General features: G+C 40.0%; 1 protein-coding gene across 7 annotated transcripts in view; it reads right to left on the bottom strand.

The window, feature by feature from the left end:
- Window positions 1-17,606, bottom strand: part of CEP112 (centrosomal protein 112) — a 427,630-nt gene that overhangs the window by 322,221 nt on the left and 87,803 nt on the right. For all 7 annotated transcript variants that reach the window (XR_006297953.1, XM_043585075.1, XM_043585077.1 and 4 more), the window contains 2 exons: window positions 14,292-14,410; window positions 7,856-7,999 (listed from right to left, as the gene is read on the bottom strand). Coding sequence is in view for 6 of the 7 variants with exons in the window: in XM_043585075.1 (XP_043441010.1) it covers window positions 7,856-7,999; window positions 14,292-14,410 (263 nt within the window). In the remaining variant the exon portion in view is untranslated. The remainder of the gene's footprint in view (window positions 1-7,855; window positions 8,000-14,291; window positions 14,411-17,606) is intronic.

The following is a 17,606-nucleotide window of genomic DNA, read 5'->3' as shown; positions in this document are numbered from 1 at the left end:
GGGAAGAGAGCAGATCCAAGAAATTTTTCAGAGAACTAAACGGTATGATTAAGCGAAATATCAAGTAAAGCAGGTAACATGTGGCAAGAATCATAAATCTTCCAGGTTCAAAATCTAATATGCCAGGAGAAGTATAGCACATTAGGAATTAAAAGAAAGTTTGGCAAAGAATATTACTTTGGTAGGAAATAAAGACGTGATTTTCAACAAATTATGCGTTAGGATCAGTTATGCAACTGACAGGATGAGAAATAAGGGCTAGAAATACAGATGTTGGACCTTTACCCACAGACATTTGAAATCCTATAGGAGCTAAAAATTAGAAAGGGTTGGCAACTCAGCAACTATTTAGAAGCTAAAGTTCGACTCCTGTGGCAAAAAGAGTGACATATTTTATCCTATTTCACAATCTTAGTGAAATATGACAAGAAGATGTACAAATCCTAAGCATACATTTTAATAACTTTACAAATTGAAAACACCCATGAGCCACTGCAAACGTAAACATTACCAGCCACTCTGAAGCCTTACGGCTCATCCTCTCCAGAAAGGCAACCACTACTCTGACTTCCATCAGAAAAAAATTAATTTTGGCTGTTGTTAAACATCCTATGGATGGAATCATAGGTTACTCTTTTGGGTCAGGCTTCATCATGCATATTGTATGTCTGAGGGATTTATCCATGTCATGGGGCACAACCGTAATTAAAACTTTTTCGTTGTTATATATTGTTTTCCTTTGTGTGAATATACCTAAAATAATTTATCCATTTTACTGATGGGTCGTTTTCAGTGTCTGGATATGAAAAATAATGTTGCCATGAACACTTCCATAAATATTTTGTGGTACATATACGCACTGATTTATTCTGCTTATACTTCCTGTGGCAAAGCTGCAATTGATTTGAGTCACAATTGATTTGAAAACTATGTCCCTGCAAAACCCTATGAAGTGAATGTTTATAACAGCTCTATTCATCATTGCCAAAAACTGGACATAACCAAGATATCTTTCAATAGACAAGTGGATAAACAAGCTATGGTACATCCATATAATTGAATGTTATTCAGCAATAAAGAGAAATGAGCTTTTAAGCCACAAAAACACATGAAGAACCGTTAAAGGTACAATTGCTTTTTATTTTAATGTTTACTTATTTTGGGGGGAGAGAGAGAGAGAGAGAGAGAGAGAAAATGAATGAGTGGGGGAGGGGTAGAGAACGAGAGAGACACAGAATCTGAAGCAGGCTCCAGGCTCTGAGCTGTCAGCACAGAGCCCGACATGCGTCTCAAACTCACAAACTGTGAGATGACCTGAGCTGAAGTCAGAGGTCTAACCGACTGAGCCACCCAGGTGCCCCAAAGGTACAACAGCTTAATGAAAGAAATCGGTCTGAAAAGGATACATACTGTCTGATTCCAATTACATGACATTTTGAAAATGACAAACTATACAAACAGTGAGAAAGATCAAGGGTTGCCAGGGATTTTAGGGAGAGGAGTAGGGACAAACAGAGTGAAGCACAGGTGATTTTTAGAACAGTGAAAATATTATGTACGATACTACAATGATGCATTCATGAGAAGATACATTTGTCAAAGCACATGGAATTTTAAAGTACGAAGAATGAACCTTATTTTATGCACATTAAAAAAATCATTTGGGAATTTGGGGAAATCTCAGGAAGAAATGCAGACTGTGACAAGAGAATCTAGTTACATTACAAATATATGAAAAAACCTCATCGAAGGGATGGGGGGAAAGGTGATGGTCTAAGCAATTTTGAAATGAGTGGAGTCTGTAGGACCAAAAGCAAAAAGTAACTGCTCATAAGCACTGTACCCAAAGTTGGTTCCCATAGGGGTACACTCTGAGAGAGGTATACATGCACGCTGGAATTGAACAATTAACAACAAGGAGGATGGTGGAAGCCATGCTTCCACTGCTGGGTTGAGAATTTACAGGTACACAAGGGGAAGAGGCTAGGATAATCCATGTGGTAATGGATTAGAGTTACAGACATCAGTAAGAAATTATGCTTAGCTTAATAAAGATACAGTTGATTACATATAGAAATGTTTATAGAAATGCATATATTCACAGATCAGCACATGCACATATACGCCCTTCCTGTGTCAGGTAAAAGGGTATAAAAGAAATGACACCCCAGCAGTAATGAGCACACCCAGCACACAGATCATGGTTTCTAATACCTTCTCCATGGAATCCACATTAATGGGGGTATGTCAAAGGGGCACAGGAGCCCACTGAAAGATCTCTTAATGGCCAAAGCTGGAATAATATCAGCAACAAAATAAAATATATGAATACTGGACTATAACCCAGAGTATAAAATAAATAATATCCACAAGTCCATACTGATACAAATAAATGATTCAATAAATGTATAAATAAGGGAGAAGAGACAAATCTCTCATGCAGAAAAGCTTCAAACAATTTATATAGATATCCCACCCTCAAGTAATGAGAACATAACTCCCTACTTGTGAAGCATAAGTAACTTTCTTCCAAAGAGGACAGTACGGAAAGGTGGGAAGTAACTTTATGGTGAAAACCCTAACAAACACTCCCTCAGCCAGGTGATCAAAATTAATAGCAAAAGTGGTAGGTCATTAATACCATGTGCCACTGATACGATGCGATGAGAATAAGTGTACCTGTGGGATCCTATGGCCTCAACCCATAACCCCAGTCTAATCGTGAGAAAAACATGAGACAAAATCCAACAGAGGAGCATCCTACAACATGCCTGCCCCCCATTCCTCAAAACTGTTGAGATCATGAGAAGCAAGTTAAGTCTGAGAAACTGTCACAGCCAAGAGGAAACTAGAGAGAAGTAACAACTAAATGTAATGTGATATCATGGATAAGAAACAACATTACGTAAAAATTAAGGAAAACTGAATAATCTATGGTCTCTCGTTAATTATGGTAGATCGGTACTGATTCACTTGTAACAAGCAGGCCAAAATCATGGAAGATGTTAGTAAAGGAAATTGGGTGTGGGGCATATGGAAACTGTGGACGACCTTGTCAAATCTTCTGTAAATCTAATACTATTCTAAAAAATAAAGTCTTCCTTTTTTTTAAATGGTTATTTAATTCAAAATGATGAACTGGTGCTATCTGGGGGTTTCTTTATAACTATGAGGCTGGAAGAAGAAATGGTGGTGGTGACTACAAAATGACAAATTCCAGTGATCTCAGAGAGGACACAGGTTGCCCCATGAATTACCACATGTCCCTACTAACAACAGGTAATCATGGCCAACAGAATATCTCAGGTGTCTGAGGCCCTTTGATACTCTTTACGGTTGGGTCTCTTAACCTTGATCCAGGTCGATGAGCACAATTCACAGTGTCAGGAAACGGGAATGGAAAAGAAAATCTCATCTTAATTTTCACTACCCTGACCTTCCGCATTACCCCTCAACTGAATATAGTCAACAAACCAGGGCAGTATTTAGCAATACCTACGGCTAACAGAAATCACAGATAGTTGTATAGTCCATCATAGTTTTGGATAATCACTAAATACTGTTTATCCTCATTATTACTCACAAATTACCACAGTTATTAGGCCCACTGCTAAATCTTGATATGTATTCCATTAGTTTGGAAACATATATATATTACTTTATCATGACTTTATTATTACTATTATGATAACTGTAACTCAAAAAATTGCCTCTCTTTGTGACCTGTTTTATTAAACGTAAAAATCTTATTCTGAGAAGGACTACGCAGACTTCACAAAGTTGCCAGCAAGATCCGTGATACAGAAAAAGGTAAAGAACTCCTCTAAGAGAGCCTAAAATCTCAATAAAGCCATCCACAGACTTCTCGTGTGTGTCTCAGTGCTGATATGAATCGAGCCTTATATTTTACCACTGTCACTTCCCCAAGCATCTAAGAATTTTGCCATGGTTTTCAGATGTGTAAGTTCTAATGTATTGTTTTAAAAATTCAGTGTTTACATGTTTTAATTATGAATCTCACACAAGAAAATCCCCGCCAATACCAAAGAACGTAAATCTAATAATCTATACAAGTGTCTGCTTACAAAAAATGGCATGGAAACAAATAAACAAAAAAAGAAAGAGAGAAAGAAAGAAAGAAAGAAAGAAAGAAAGAAAGAAAGAAAGAAAGAAAGAAAGAAAGAAAGAAAAAGAAAAAGAGCCTGGAAGAACAACAAAACAGAGGAACTAATTCTCAGTGACAGTCCTGTCTTTCATCTTTAGCCATGCCTTGAACTCTAGCTTATTTAATTATTAAATCAGGAGCTGCTTAGCAAGATTTGTCTAGTTTTGATGATTCTTAAATCCAACCCTGCTGACAGACTCTGTCCATTTTACTCTATATTTACTGTTACCTACTGACAAGGGCTGAATGCTAATTTTTAACTTCAATTTTCATTAAAAATAGAATGAAGTTTCGCTGACCATGACCACCTGGCTCGAAAGCATCATTTTCCTTTACATCCCAAGTGCATGAAGATTAAAAATTCCACCGTGAAAGATACTGCTTTTATATTAATTAATGAAATATAACTACGCAGTCAACATTGTAGGCAATCAGTATGTTTCACAGCTTTCAACTTTAGAATTGCTTAATATGTTTAACTCATGTTTGCAAAAATTTAGGATTTTGAGATAACAAAAATGTATCTTCAGATACAAATTTGATTGTTGTTCATGACTTTAAATACATCATCATGCTGATTATCCAGAAAATAAATTTTTTTAGAAAAATGTTTATTTATTTTTGAGAGAGAGAAAAACAGAGCATGAGCAGGGGACGGGCAGAGACAGAGGGAGACACAGAATCTGAAGCAGGCTCCGGGCTCTTGTCTGAGCTGTCGGCACAGAACCTGACCCGGGCTCAAACCCATGAACTGTGAGATCGTGACCCGGGCTGAAGCTGGACACTTTAACCAACTGAGCCACCGGGCACCCCGGAAAATAAATTCTTCATATTTTTTTTACCCCAAAAACCGTGATCCGCGTCCAGCCAGCCTTCCGCATTGCGCTGAACAGCATCATCATCTGCTGGCTGATACTCATGCCCAAGCCAGCCCCTCTCTTACCTGGGCAACAATAATAGCTTCCTAATCAGTCTCCCTGCTCCCATCCTTGGCCCCTCACACTTTTTTCTCTGCACAGGACCAGAGAGACACATTTAAAATATCAGTCAGATGGAATCACTTCCAAGTGCTCAACCCATTAAAAATTCAATACATATATACTAAAAGTTCACTGAATTGTACACTTCAAAATAATTTTATAAAATATAAATTATACCTCAGTAAAGCTATTTAAAAAAAAAAAAAAAAAGAATCCATCACAATGGTCTACACAGCTTTCTCTGATTTGTCCCCTAACTTGTTTCCTACCACCCCCCCTTCTGCTCCCAGTGCTTTGGTCTGCACTGCCCCCTTGCTGTCCTCTGAACTTGCCCAACACATCCCGGTGTTAGGATCTTTGCACTGGCTGTTCCTTCTGCCTGAAACGCTGTTCCCAGATTATCACATGGCTCCGTCCCACACTTCCTGAGGTCTCTGTGTAAATGCCCCACCTTCAGAACGGCTTTCCGTTACCTCCTTACCTATGGTAGCACCCTCCTCCACACTCTCCCCTCACACCAGTGTTGCTCAACCTTTTTTTCCTTCTAATTATTGCCCCCTTAATTAAGATTCTTTATATATTTTTCTTTTAATTGTTCCCTACCATACAATTTTAATACCTCAGACCTCCTCTTTATAAACTGTACCCACTGGAGGGTCACAAGCCACTACAATATCTGAAATTTCTTTTATCCCAACAACCAATTCCCACCATCTTGAGGACAAATCAGCCCTATTTATGGGGGAAGATGCATGTCTTCCATTGACTTATTTTTCATCAGAGCACTGACCACCACTGGACGTTTATAGTCATTGACTGGCTGTCACGCCCACAAAACTGTGAGCAAAGATGTTCTGGTCATCAGTATGGCTCGAGGACCCAGTGTAATGCCTGCCATGTTTTTATAAGGGACTAAATATGTCTCTTGGACTTATTATGCTTTAAATAGGGAGGAGAGGGTGAGCCTCAGCAGAAAGGGCACCAGAAACTGTTGTTGTTGAGTTGTAGGGGTTCCTTATCTGTTCTGGTCTAATATGATCTAACAAGGCTTGAGATTCTCTCACTCTCTCTCTGCCCCTCCCTCACTCGTGCTCACTCACTCTCAAAATAAATACAAAGTCCCCCCCACCAAAAAAAAGGAAAAAGAAAAAAAAAAATCCCTTTAGAAAATAACTCATGGGGCGCCTGGGTGGCGCAGTCGGTTAAGCGTCCGACTTCAGCCAGGTCACGATCTCACGGTCCGTGAGTTCGAGCCCCGCGTCGGGCTCTGGGCTGATGGCTCGGAGCCTGGAGCCTGTTTCCGATTCTGTGTCTCCCTCTCTCTCTGCCCCTCCCCCATTCATGCTCTGTCTCTCTCTGTCCCAAAAATAAATAAACGTTGAAAAAAAAATTAAAAAAAAAAAAGAAAATAACTCATGTCTTCCGCTAATATCCCCCCCACGCTCCATGAAGTGGGTGGAAGAGGGACAGAAAGATCTGGTTGGTTTGGGTTGTTAATTTTACCATCAAAAAAGTTTCATTATGGGACATTTCAAACCTATACAAAAGTAAAAGGGATAGTATAATAAATCCACTTGTGTCCCTCACTCAGAGTCAACATCTAGCTGCTTAAACAAACTTTCTAGGAATCCAAGGTACTGAAGCACCACCTGACCCTCCTATTCCAGCAGGGACTGATGCTGACAAGCCCTGCACATCTAGAAGACCCATGGTGCCATCCAGTTTGCTTGTACATTTCTTCAGTGCTGACTGAGGGTTCTGCTTTCTTGAACTGGCTAGGTCAGTTTCACCTACAACCTCCCAACTCCAAAAACTGTATTACTGTCAAATGCTCTTTGTCCTTCTGGGTTTATGCCTTTTTCTTTATCCCTTTACTATCATTTTTGTGGGCAGGGATAGAGGCCAACATGATCTTCAACCTGCCATCTTCAAACAAATGTTGATTAACTTCTTAATTATTTTCTCATTTATATGTCTCTCTTATTATTCTTACATGTTACATTTTCAAAGATAACATTAAAAAATTAACTATTGAGTACTTATTACATAACTTATGTATATTAATTTATTTAAAATTTCCAACAATATATATTACACTGTACTACTGTTATCCTATCCAGCAGATGAGGAAAATTAACACCGGAAGAATTGACAAGGCACTCAAGCTAGTAAGAAGCTGGGATTTGAACCGAAGACCCTAACGCCTAAGTTCCATTACCACATGACATCTCTGGTCCCTCAGTCAAGTTGAAATGAAACAAACAAACTAACAAAACAGAAAGAGAGAGAAAGAGAGAGAAAGAGAGAGAAAGAGAGAGAAAGAAAGAAAGAAAGAAAGAAAGAAAGAAAGAAAGAAAGAAAGGAAGAAAGAGAGAAAGAGAAAGATAGACTCTAGACTGAAAGTCTAGACTGAAATCTCTAGACTGAAAGTCAGTGAAAAAACAAGAAAAAAAGATTTGTCAAGGCTTCTGGGAGGTGAAAAAAAAAAAAAAAAAAAAGCACCACTGAACAATCCAGAGTAAAATCCCACAGCAAACTTCAACAGGCTGTCCATTGTTGCATATAATTTTGCATCAAGTAAGAAGGTAAAATGTTGTTTTAAATTCTGTAACACATTTATTTATGCACGGCACATGTCGGGGAAGCGTGGAGTCACGGAGATTAATAGGATAGTCACTAAAAATGGCAAGAAAAGGGAAAAAAGCCTCACCGTGGACTGTGTCTGTGCCATGTATTCACCCTCCATTTTATTCAGACGTACATTTGTGTCCTCGAGCAACTCTTGAATATTTTCCGTGTGCCGCTTTTGAAGATCAAACTTCTCCTTTTCCATTTCTGCCACGGCATTGTGGAGCTACACAGTGAATTCAAGAATTGACTCTTTCACCATTATTATAGAACAGATTAGTTTGCAACTCAAAAAAAAAATGTTTGCCTCTATTTCTCTCTTTATTTGGTGACTTAACAACAAAAGATGTAAAACTCACAAATAAATATTCACAGTAAAGATATTGTATAGAGTGTGACTAAGAAATAATCTTTCTCTTGACTTTCCTGAAGTGAAAATTTTAATGAACAAACGAATATGAAAGGGAATTCTCCACCTCAGGTAGAAAGGGTAAATAAATCACACAGATAGCACAACGCCTCAGGTACACAACACTAGTATTTGCCTGAAATCAGGAAACAGAAAAGTTTATAATGTTGTTATTGATTAGGAACATCATCCGTCAGGATTTTCAGTTCATTTGCACAAAATTTTGCATAAGAGTAAGGTTAACAATGCCTTCTCCTTCACCCTCACCCCCAACAAGAAACTATTTTTACCCATTCCGTAGTCTACCCAAAAGTAGAGGTAAAGATAGCATTTATAAATCAAATAGGGAAAGAGTTCCCTAAGGAGAACTATATACTACGTGTCCTCAAGTATACAGGTTTGATAAAGACTAGCTATCCACCGTTTACACGGATGAAGCTCCAAAATATCTATGTAACTAAGGTAAAGAAAACAAGGTTCGGCGGATAGCTTCTAAACCGAGTGGCGAGCCTGGGCTCCCAGCCTGGGAGCGGTTCCTTCACTTATCTGAATGGGAGGGAGATTCTGAGTCTAACTCCTGTCCCTGCATCCAACCCCAGGCTCACGCAATAGATGGGGCGGGAGAAGTCCAGAATAGATTAAAGGACAGATTGGATTTCCCATTCACGAATAGGAGACACAAGGACGTAACACGTGCACAGAGATTCTTAAGACACTGAACTAATAGGGAAAACCCGGAGACAGGGTGGAAATTCAAGGCAGAATGCGGGCAATAATTGTTTTCCAATTCCAAGAAGTTTTCTAATTTCTAGCTGAACAGGAAAAGTGACGATGGCTCAGTAACAGCCACACAAAAGAAGACCCTGGAGTTCCACAAATTCAACATATGCAGTGTGGGCTACTTTTGAGTGGTCCCCCAAATCCCTGGGAGGTTGTTATTTGTACTTTTTGCCAAAGTATATGCTTTAAACTGGCGTTAGGTCTGGTATTCAAAAGTCAGTCACTTAGCTGGCATGTGAATGTGGCAAAGCCCACAGCACCTCGGTTTCGGTGCCATCGACTGATGTGCGTAGTAACTCTAATAAGTGATCTAAAAGGGTCACTTAGGATTTTGTGGTTTTACTCCTATTGTAGTGGTTTCTTTCTTTTTTTTTAATGTTTATTTATTTTTGAGAGAGTGAGAGAGAGACAAAGCATGAGCAGAGCAGAGGATGGGTCAGAGAGAGAGGGAGACACAGAATCCGAAGCAGGTTCCAGGCTCCGAGCTGTCAGCAGCACAGAGCCCGATGTGGGGCTTGAACTCACAAACCGGGAGATCACGACCTGAGCCGGAGTCTGACGCTTAACCAACTGAGCCACCCGAGGGGCCCTGTTGTAGTGGTTTCTTTATGTTTATGGTCTCCTGGGGCACCCAGGACATCTGCCTACTTAGTGTTAAAAATCCACAGCATCTAGTACATGGTTGAAGCTAGAGGAGGATCTGTACGTCAGTCTGAGTCATCTCATCGGGGGAATTTACAGTTGAGCCTGCAGGGGGAAACATGACATTGGCAGAAACAAGTATGCTCCAACTTGGCTGATACGTTTGAGGATCAAACAGGTGTATCTAGTCCAATTATCTGACCGGAAATGACTAATACTCAAGTATTCATCTAGAAATTCTATCGGTATCTACCAAGTCCCAGGCACAACAGATCACAGCGAGCTTTCCCAAACCTAGCAATGAATTAGCATCTAGGTAATTTGGTCTGGGAGGCTTTAGAGGGAAAACACGCCCCTCGGGGATAAACTGTTTGAGCAGCAAATACTACTTGTCATGCTCTAAAGGACAGACCTGGCTAGGGGTTCTTAAGCCATCAAGATGCCACCAGAGCCCTGTGATCATCAGGGGATCCACACATTCTTTAGCCAGTGTTTTGACAGTGGGTATAGGGGATGCAAAGGTTTTCCCAGGGTCCTACATATCGATCTTTAGCCTGGACATTTGGCCATGTAGTTGCCTCATGACAGAAGGGACCCAGAGAAACTAGGAATCTGCATAAATAGGTGGAGAAGTATTGTAAAAGCCCACAGGTTAATGGGCGCAGCCACTCTGGAAAACAGTCAGGCAGTTCCTTGAAATGTTAAACAGAGAATTACCATATGACCCAGAAATTCCACTCCTCAGTATATACCCGTGAAGTAACAGAAAATAGATATATTGGTCTCCGCCCCCAGTTCCTGGCATAGAGCTAAAACCCTTGTCATGTCCGAAGTGGGAAGAGCACTAAGAGCATCTTTTCTTCTAATATTTGGTCTTTGACCTTGGTTCCTGGGCTAGAGCTCCTAAATCCCTTAGAATTTCCTAGGTGAGGGGCGCCTGGGTGGCTCAGTCGGTTAAGCATCTGACTTCGGCTCAGGTCACGATCTCATAGTTCATGGGTTTGAGCCCTGCGTCAGGTTCTGTGCTGATGGCTCAGAACCTGGAACCTACTTTGGATTCTGTGTCTCCCTCTCTCTTTGCCTCTCCCCTGCTTTCTCTCTCTCTCTCTCTCTCTCTCTCTCTCTCTCTCTCTCTCTCTCAAAAATAAATGAACATTAAAAAAAATGTTTTGAAGAATTTCCTAAGTGAGGGGTGCCTGGGTGACTTGGTCGGCTGAGTGTCTGACTTTAGCTCAGGTCATGACCTCACAGTTCATGGGTTTGAGCTCCACGTCAGGCTCTCTGCTGACAGTTCAGGGCCTGGAGTCTGCTTTGGATTCTGCGTCTCCCTCTCTCTCTGCCCCTTCCCCACTCACACTCTGTCTCTCTCTCTCTCAGAAACAAAAAACATTTTTAAAAAAATTGTTTTTTTTTTTAAGAATTTCGTAGGTGAAACAAGTGTGTTTTGTTTCAGTGAGATGACTCTTGATGGGCTCTTCAGGATGGAGGTCATCCTGGAAGATCAAGCCATGATTAGAAATTTGTAACTTTCAGCCCCACACCCCATTCCCTGAGAAGGGGAGAGGGGCTGAAGATTAAGTTTACAATTGCTCATGCCTGTGTAATCAGGCTTCCCTGAAAATCCCAAAAGTTTGGGGTTTGTGGAGAGATTCTAGGTTGGTGAACATGTACAAGTACTCAGAGAATGGTGTGCCAGGGGAGGACATGGAAACTCTGGGCCCCTTCCCACATACCTACCCCTGTGAATCTTTTCATCTGGCTATTCATCAGTATCTCCTATTATATCCTTTATCATAAAATGGTAAATGTAAGTAATGTTTCCCTAAGTTCTGTGAGCCATTCTCACAAATCATAGAAGCCAAGGAGGGGTCCGTGTTACTCCTATTTATAGGCATTTGGTTAGAAGTACAGGTAACAACCTGGAACTTTTAGTTGACATCTGAAGTGGGGGAAGTCTTGTGGGATTTAGCCCTTATGTTGTAGGATCTGACACGAACTAACTCTAGGCAAATAGGGCCAAAATGTAATTGAATTATAGGACACCAGTTGGTGTCCAAGAAAATTGCTTGATGTTTAGAAAACCCACACATCTGGAGTCAGAAGTATTGAGTGTATGAGTGAAAGAAAACACAGGCAGTGTCTTCCCCCAGACAATAGCCAAGAGAGATGAAAACACATGTCCACACAAAAACTTGTACACAAATTTTCATAGCAGCATTATTCCTGATATCCAAAAAATGGAATCAATTCAAATGCTTATCAACTGATGAATGGATAATCAAAATGTGGTATGTCCATTCAATGGGTTATTCAGCCACGATGCTGACTAAACTCTTGATTCATGCCACGACATGGTGAAGCTAAAAAACATACGGTAAGTGAGAGAAGGCAGTCACAAACCACCACATAGTATGTGCTTCTATAGGCAGAATTCCAGAGACAGAGAGTGGATTAGTGTTTGCAAGGGGCTGGAGGGAGGGGAAATGGGAAGTGACTGCTAATGGGTTTCTTTCTGGGGTGACAGAAATTAAATGGTGATGATGGTCACACAATCTTGTGAATATAATGAAAACCACTGAACTGTACACTTTAAAAGGGTAAATTTTATGGTGTGTGAATCATAACTCAATGTTTTTAAAGGCGCACAGATTAGAAACAGCACGGTAGAATCAGAGAACTGGGAAAGTTCCGCGAAGCTAGTCCAAAAGTACAAGAAACAGCATAGGGTCGTGACAGAAGGTGAAGCTTGAAAGATCCAGAGTCTCAGTCATGAAGAGTCCTGTAAATTTCCTACCAGGAAACAACTGGTGTGATTTAAACATGGTATGTGTGGGGCGGGGACCAGTGTGTTAGAAAGACCATCGGTGTGGTGTATTGTGGGGGGGTGGACTGAAGAGGTGCAGAGAGTCCGGTTACAGCAAATCTAGGAAGAGGTGATAGTCTCTGGAACTAGGGAAGGACCAAGGGTGAATAACAAAACAAGTAACAAAACAACAGAACTGGACAAGTGATTGGATGTGGAGGTGAGGCAGAAAGAAGAACCTAAGCATCTGAGCAAACAGCAATGCCACGGGGAACAGGGAATTAGGGAAAACCCCTAGGAGGAGATGTTTTAGCAACAAAGGAAGAAGATGGCGTTTGGGAAGAACGATGGGATTTCGATCAAGGAGACATCTTAAATAGGAAGTTGTATAATGGACTTGGAGTGAGACACGTGCAGTGGAGATCTCTAATGGGATATTAGGGAGTACGCACACATGCATGAGTGTGCACACACACCCCACACATACACACGCATGCGTGCACACACCACACGCAATGTGCATACACCACGCACGTGCACACACATGTACACACATGCACGTGCACAAACTTGCACCACCTGTCCATATAGGTACTTCATAATTTTTTAACGAATTCTTGCATAAATCATAAGGTACACCTATCATCGCCTTATTAATTTTTGGTACCTATCTTACTTGCACCACATTTTCCCATCTGCCCAGATTTACACGCAATTGTACTTCATAAAAAAGACCATCAATCACGTTCGCAGTGGGTTTCACATCCGCTGATTACCATGTAGCTGTAAGAAAGATTTGCTAATCCAGCCAAAGGAACAAAATGTACCCTTGTACATGGTAGAACGCAGAAGGCTTTTCTCTTCTAACACCCGGCAATTTAAACTGAAAAGTAAGGAACTAGGGAATTCAGACAAAGGGAGGAAGGACACCTGTTCTGTATGCAATGTACCTGCAACAAACACAAAAATATGCCGAACTTATGGAAAAAAGACAAAACCAAAATGTGAGAATGAGAAAAAGCACATAAATTGACAAAATAAAACTAGAAAAGAGTGGATTCTCCCCATCGTAATACATCTGCAGTGCACTTCCCAGACTCGGCCAAAAGCTATCATTGCCAGGACAGATTTCAGACCAACGGCGTCTGCCTGGAAAGGCACTGATAACTTTCAGTAAAACGTTTTGAACCCTGACTATTATTGAGAGAATATGAGTTAACAGTATGAGTTATCTTTATGATGGAATACCTCAAAAGAAGTAACCTAATTTATTGTAAGCACATATTGTAATCTGAACTAATGGTCAAGGGCTCCTAAGTCAAAGTACTATATGACTATGTGAGATTCGTTCATAACAAGTATTTTTATTACATTGCTCTTGGCACTACTAAATTATATGAAAATATTTCCTTAATTAAATTAAATGCTCCTCCAAGAAAAACCCATCCGCTACTAATTTCGTTTACATCAAAAATAAGTTTATACTATAAATATTGTATTATCCGAAATTTCAGAAAAGAAATGATCCAATGGCCAAAATCCAAAATTAAAAAGGTATAATTTCCAAAAATTATCCTGTGGTTTTTTTCCCTACTAATTTTCCTTAAAATCTATAAGCTATGACAAAAATTTCAGAACATGAAATTCAAGAATTAGTCAAAAGTAAGTTTTCTAAGTGAAACCTACTTTATAAACCATTATACTTCTAGAATATACCAAAGCATGAACAGTAGCTATTTCTAGACCGTTGGGCCTGAATTTTAAGTTATCTTATTTTCTTTTTTCATACTTTTCTGTATATTCTGTGAATATATTTTTATAATTAAATATATTACTTTCAAGCGTATACCTTTGTATTTTCCATTACCATCTTATGTCACTTACCTTTTTTTCCCAGTCATTATTCAGAGATTCGGTACTCTGTTCACATATCTTTTTTAGCTCTGTAATCTGGTTTTCTTTGGTCTCTCTGATAACTTGACAGTCACGTATAAGGATCTGAACTGTCAAAAATGATGAAAACATAGTTAAACCAATTCTAGCTACCTCATCAGAGTCTGATGACAAAAAATAAGGTTTGCCAGTTAATAGATAATTCCATTTTTCTGCAACTCTTCTCAATTGTCTTTTCTGAAGGATCTCCTATTCTTTCCTCGCTTTCTCTCCATTTCTATCACCACAGAATTGGTTGAATCCGTTACTGCTCACTCCCTAGACAATTTTAACAGTGTGCTGGCCTCTATATCATTTCCTTCCAGTGGGTCCTCCGTGGCTTTGAAGAGACCTTTCTACAGTGCAAATGCAGCACTGTTACTCTCAGACTTGAAATCTTTCTACAACTTCCCTCACCTAAAACATAAAAACCAAAAATCTCTAATATGGAAAACAGCTCCTCATGATCTATTTCCTGCCATATTTCTCACCACTTCCATATTTTTAAACTTGTATTGTAAACACACCAACCTACCCACAGCTTCCTGAGGCCACGTCCTTTCATCTATTCTCTGCCTAACTGTGATCATTTATTACCCAGAATGCCCATCTCTTTCTTACTGAAAAACCCCTACTTATCCTTAGTCTTAATTTGAGTATCACCTTCTACTCTTTTTTTAATGTTTAATTATTTTGTGAAAGAGAGAGAGAGAGTGTGTGTATGAGCAAGTGGGGGAGGGGCAGAGAGAGAGGGAGAGAGAGACTCTCAAGCAGGCTCTGCACTGTCAGCCCAGAGCCTGACACTGGGCTTGATCCCACGACCTATGAGATCAAGACCTGAGATCCAGAGTTGGACGCTTACCCAACTGAGCCATCCAAGTGCCCCTCGACTATCACCCTCTTTATGAACCATTCACCAACCAGATTCCTCCCCTTGCTGGGGCAGAAAGAAACTCCTCTTTATTCCCAGGGAACCTCATCCATTTCTCCAATAAATCACTTATTACTTTATATGTTATAATGGTTTACTTGCCTATCTCCTAAGAAGAAAGATATTTCAACTTTTTATCTACAGGCCAAAACACTGTCACATAGGCAAGTACTCAAAAAGATGTGTCCTGAATAAATAGATGAAGGAACGCATCATTTCAATATACTGTCACTTCTAGATACATCAAAATGATTGCCAAGGTTTGTGTTACTGAAACAAAATAGGCTTTCAATTATATCAAACGTTTCCCTTATAAATCATCTAAATTTCTATCTTCTTATTAAAAATGCTTTATGGGGCACCTGGGTGGCTCAGTCGGTTAAGCATCCGACTTCAGCTCAGGCCATGATCTCACGGTGTGTGAGTTCGAGCTCCACATCAGGCTCTGTACTGACAGCTCAGAGCTTGAAGCCTGCTTTGATTTTGTGTCTCCCTCTCTCTCTGTCCTCCCCACTCACACTCTGTCTCCCTCTCTCTCAAAAATAAACATTAAAAAATTTTTTTAATGATTTATACTGTTGCTGATTTAAGTGAACATTTGTTTAATACACTCATGTCTTCTGGAGGGTAAAATAAATTCACTTGTGTTTTTACTTGAATGTACTACTTTCCTAGCTTACTGAACATGTTCTTCTTCACTTACTTTAAGATAGCAAAATTTTCATAAACATTTACAGAGAAACTTATTTCACACATAGATCTCAGCCATGCAACACAAAAGGGGAAAAAGAAAAGAATCCAGGTTAGCCTAATATTAGTCTTCAGCATCGACAGCATTTTACTTCACAATTCCAAAATTAAAACTACGATCTGTTTGCAGTTCAAAAAGCCTTAGGAAATATTATTTTGAAATCTCAGGCATGTTCAAATTGCCTGGTTTGAATCAGCATAAGAAACGAAAACCTAGAAAAAATTTTTAACTATTTTTGTAGCCACTGATATTTGGCGAAAGAACCTGAACAAATGTCTAATTACCTTCACCAACATTTAAGTCTGGAAATAAACCTAAAAATATCTGCTTCGTTAGTTAACTTATATATATAATTGCCACCCTAAATTTCAAGGGCATTATCCTCTCAGATACACTCAGGTTTGGTGGTTTGGGAGAGAGCAAGTTCCATACGGAAACCCGAAACAGAAACCTCTCCCATTGATTCTATCTCACCATTCACCAAATCCTCCGAATCCTCCAAAATGTCTTCTTCAGTTCCACTCTCACTGCCTCCCAGCGCCCTACCATCATTCCAGTATTCTCATGCCAAGTTACAGAAGCATGGAAGCAGAACATCCTCGAGTTGGAAGGGACTTTATACATTATTGATTCCAACCTCACCATTTTATAAAGAGTAAGCCATAGCCGAGAAACTTCGGGATGTCACAGAGCAGACATCGAACGGCAGGGCTGGGATCAGAGCCCATGTTTCTAATAAGTAGAATAATTCGCTTGCTCGCTCGCTCGCTCTCTCTCTCCACGCCACCTCTATTATAACAGGCTAGAAACCAGCCTCATCTTGTCTATCACACTCACCATTACCAGGCTACTCCTCCCAAAACATGAGGTTCTAAAGCTCACCTCTCAAAAATCTTGTCTGACTCCCCAGCACCTACAGGATAAGCTTGGAACTTCTAAATCTGAAATTCAAGGCCAAGCTTAAGCTCCCCTGTCTGGTCCTTTTCAATCCTTCTCCTAATGTACAGGACATCTGCTCCAGCTCAAGGGCTCTCCAACGCCCTTCGCACACCGGACGGCACAGCATCCTTGCCCCAGTACCTGGAACCCTTCCCTCCAACTAACCAAATCTCACAAAACCATCATTAAGGTTCCTTTGCCTACAACAGATTTTTAAAACTCTCTCTGACTGCCTGTTGCAGTTCAATGTTTTACCCTATAGTCATAGTCAATTTAACACTTGATTACATGCTTTCTTTTCCTTCGTAATGAAAGTGTAAATGGGGAATACCTTTTAAATGTTTGTTCTGTCAATCACAACACCAGCCTATAGCACAAGCCTTAAAGTAGATACTTAATGTAATGAATTTTATTAGGCCGAGAGGAATAATTTCTCTAGACTTCCGTGGGAAAGCCAGTAAGCTCTAATCTATGACTGACCCATGGCTGCTCCAGTCCAATAAGGAGAGAGAGTTAGGAAGTAGGAAGAGTAGTGACAGATTCATCCAACTGCTTAATCAAACAAACCACCACTGCCACCATCACACACAAACACACACACACCACATACCCCATATGCACACATACATACACACACCACACACAC

Source organism: Prionailurus bengalensis, chromosome E1 (assembly GCF_016509475.1).
Source record: "Prionailurus bengalensis isolate Pbe53 chromosome E1, Fcat_Pben_1.1_paternal_pri, whole genome shotgun sequence".
Classification (NCBI taxonomy): domain Eukaryota; kingdom Metazoa; phylum Chordata; class Mammalia; order Carnivora; family Felidae; genus Prionailurus; species Prionailurus bengalensis.
This window is presented reverse-complemented; position numbering and strand designations above follow the sequence as displayed.